This window comes from Trachymyrmex cornetzi, unplaced genomic scaffold (genome assembly GCF_001594075.2).
Source record: "Trachymyrmex cornetzi isolate Tcor2-1 unplaced genomic scaffold, Tcor1.1 scaffold124, whole genome shotgun sequence".
Lineage (NCBI taxonomy): Eukaryota > Metazoa > Arthropoda > Insecta > Hymenoptera > Formicidae > Trachymyrmex > Trachymyrmex cornetzi.
Window position 1 is genome coordinate 405,379 of NW_017295806.1, and position 2,682 is coordinate 408,060.

The 2,682-nt window shown below is 35.6% G+C and overlaps 2 protein-coding genes across 4 annotated transcripts in view; both read right to left on the reverse strand.

Annotated features, from left to right (window-relative positions):
* Positions 1-1,265, reverse strand: part of LOC108770325 (uncharacterized) — a 6,264-nt gene extending 4,999 nt beyond the window's left edge. For both annotated transcript variants that reach the window (XM_018521873.1, XM_018521874.1), the window contains exon 1: positions 532-1,265. In XM_018521873.1, coding sequence (XP_018377375.1) covers positions 532-865 — 334 coding nt within the window. In that variant the 5' untranslated portion in view covers positions 866-1,265. The remainder of the gene's footprint in view (positions 1-531) is intronic.
* A 164-nt stretch (positions 1,266-1,429) lies between these two features.
* On the reverse strand, positions 1,430-2,362 carry LOC108770326 (uncharacterized). Of its 2 annotated transcripts, none has more exons than XM_018521875.1 (2): positions 1,590-2,362; positions 1,430-1,479 (listed from the first exon to the last, which is right to left on the reverse strand). In XM_018521875.1, exons 1-2 carry the CDS (start codon positions 1,963-1,965, stop codon positions 1,463-1,465), a joined length of 393 nt encoding a protein of 130 aa, XP_018377377.1. In that variant the 5' UTR covers positions 1,966-2,362; the 3' UTR covers positions 1,430-1,462. The 2 variants fall into 2 exon arrangements, with proteins under 2 accessions (XP_018377377.1, XP_018377378.1); XM_018521876.1 differs by having other exon boundaries at positions 1,446-1,479; positions 1,644-2,362.
* Between the last annotated feature and the right edge of the window lie 320 nt (positions 2,363-2,682).

Below are 2,682 nucleotides of genomic sequence, written 5' to 3' on the forward strand. Positions count from 1 at the left end.
AGGAACATGATTATGTTCGTCCTTATGATATACCACTTCTTCGAGATAAGTATGTACTCTCCCACGACACTTATCGGTACTGTATTTCACGCATTTCCAATATATCTTTTCCTTCTTTTTGTAATCTTTTACAAATATATAACCAGAATAGACAAGAAGATTTTTATTCTTTGTGCTTTTCACAAAATTAAGCGGCATTTTGTTTTTATAAAAGAAAAGAGATTTTTAAGTGAAAAATGTTAAGCGTTTAGCATTGTATGCTAGAAGAGTGTAGCAAACGACTAAATCGAAACGTATATCTATAACGTTATATATAGCGGACGAAGAAGTGTCGCGGACGGACAAATGTCCTTACGACGCGTAAAAGAATGTAAGCAAAAAACATGTTTCGAAACATAAACAGTAGACGGTAAAGTGTCGTGGACGAAGAAATGTACTAGACGGTAAAATGTCTTACGAACAAGTGACGACGATGAAATGTTGAACGATGAAATGGTAGAAGGTGAAGTGTCCATAAACCCAAATTCTCACCTTTCATGGTTATCACAATGTTGTCAGTCTTTACATTAATTGACTTCTTTGATTTTTCGTCCCATTTTCGTCTGTACATACGTTTTAATTTAATGACACTTTCTTTATTTACCATAGCTTGCCATAAATCCGGAATCGATGAAGGCCAATCCGAAATAACACCTTTAGAATATATACCCCGTTGATCCACCGTAACAATCAACTTATTAGTCTCTTTCGATAACTTATCCAAACACTGGTTAGCATCTCCACCATTCGCGAATTCTACTTCCGCAGAATAATGATTCACTATCATAAGCGTAACAGGAAATATCTTATTCTCCATCAAAATCATCCAGATCTTAAGGAGGTAGTCGAGTGACAGTCACTTCCAAAAGTTAATTCGTGTACAAACGGCTAAACTTTTTGATGCAATGATACAGCATTGACCAATGAGATCGCTTCACGCACACACTCATTGTCCTGTATCATTCGTGTTGACAAAGATGTGGCAACGTCCTGTTTCCCAAAACACACCTATCACTGTAACTTATAATTCATATATATATATATATTCCAATTTTTTTACAATATTTTATCCGCATAATTCAGAAAAACATTTGTTTTGGTTATATATGATGTGTCATAATATGTCATGTGGGAGATTCCGTTCGGTTGAATCGATGAGCGACGTTGCCACATGTACGCAACCCCTTCTCTTCTGACGAATATCATTATTTTCATATCGCTTTTATTAAAAAAGTATATGGCTACGAGTCACCAATTTTGTTTATATCATTGCTAACATTATTATATACAACATATCAGTTTTTTAAAAAGTTCGTAAATTCCGATCCCTTTCATATCAAATTTAATGTGCGTTTCATGACGGCATGGAATAGGACTTACATGTTAAATTCGTGAACGAAATATTTGAAACGAAATATTTCGCTTATCCTGTGGCTACATCTGAAATTTTAAGGAACGGTTGTTATGCATACGATCAACATATGCTAATTTTTTTTAAATTTTCGTAAAATTTTCGATTTACTCGACTACTTCCTTAATAGAGTTTTTACCCTTTTTCGTCGTTGTTGACTCTGTTGGAAGCTTAACAATAAGGTTAGCTTTACCTACGTGATCCTCCGCGTATCTATTCTTCTCGAAATCCTGATAGTCTTGCTGCGACATTACCGACATCTTGATCAATTTACCTTCTCGCACACCAAATGCTTCTCTATACGAATGGTCGCTAATATCATTCTCTTCCTTATCTCGTGGCATAGAAACGCACCCACCGGCGTTTAAACCAGATGGCACTGTTACTTCAATACCTTCCATCTCAATGTTTTCGTTATTTAAACTTTCAATCTGACCTCGATTTGACCTAATATTATCACATTGTATTATGCCTTTTTCAACTTGTTTTTCACTGCTACTTGGCTCACCGATCATCCGCGGAATGCGTGACGTATATAATCTTTTAATTCCAGCCTTTAGGTGTTCCTATAATTTTACCTTTATCTTTTTTTCCTTTCCTATCCCCAACTTCTCTGCTTCCACCAGTCTTTTAGACAATTCATCGAAATCCCTTTCATTCAAACTAACACTTCTCTTTTTCTTATCCGCTAAATCTGACATTAACTAAATCAACACTTCAACTACATTGCTTTCCCTCCGAGCGGGGAGCCTACAACTATATTACAAAAAATAAACCGTCCTATATATCCTCCTACTATAAAAAGAACACTACACTACAATTGTTCCTAATCGAAACAAAAAGAAATATCTATCACCAATAGGCTAAGATAAGGAACGGGACACTCCACACGTCCGTACGCCACGACGTCTAAAGCGCGACTCCCAGATATTAAAGTTGACGGCTATAGAGGTTAGGAAATTCGTCATATCGACGAGATGCAACGACATGTACGAACATTTTGGTCACAAATTCTTCAGAATATACAATTCTCTGCTTTAAAAATACAAATTTGTATTTGTAAAACAGAGAATTTGTTTGTACAGCAGAGAATATAATTGTGAATGAGTAATTGTTAATAATTATATATATAATTATATATCTCGGTTCGCGGGGCCGTCCCATCGTTTTTTCTTAGATTCTTTCGTTTTGTGCAAAAACGCGTCGAATAAGCCTAATTTCATCGAAATCGG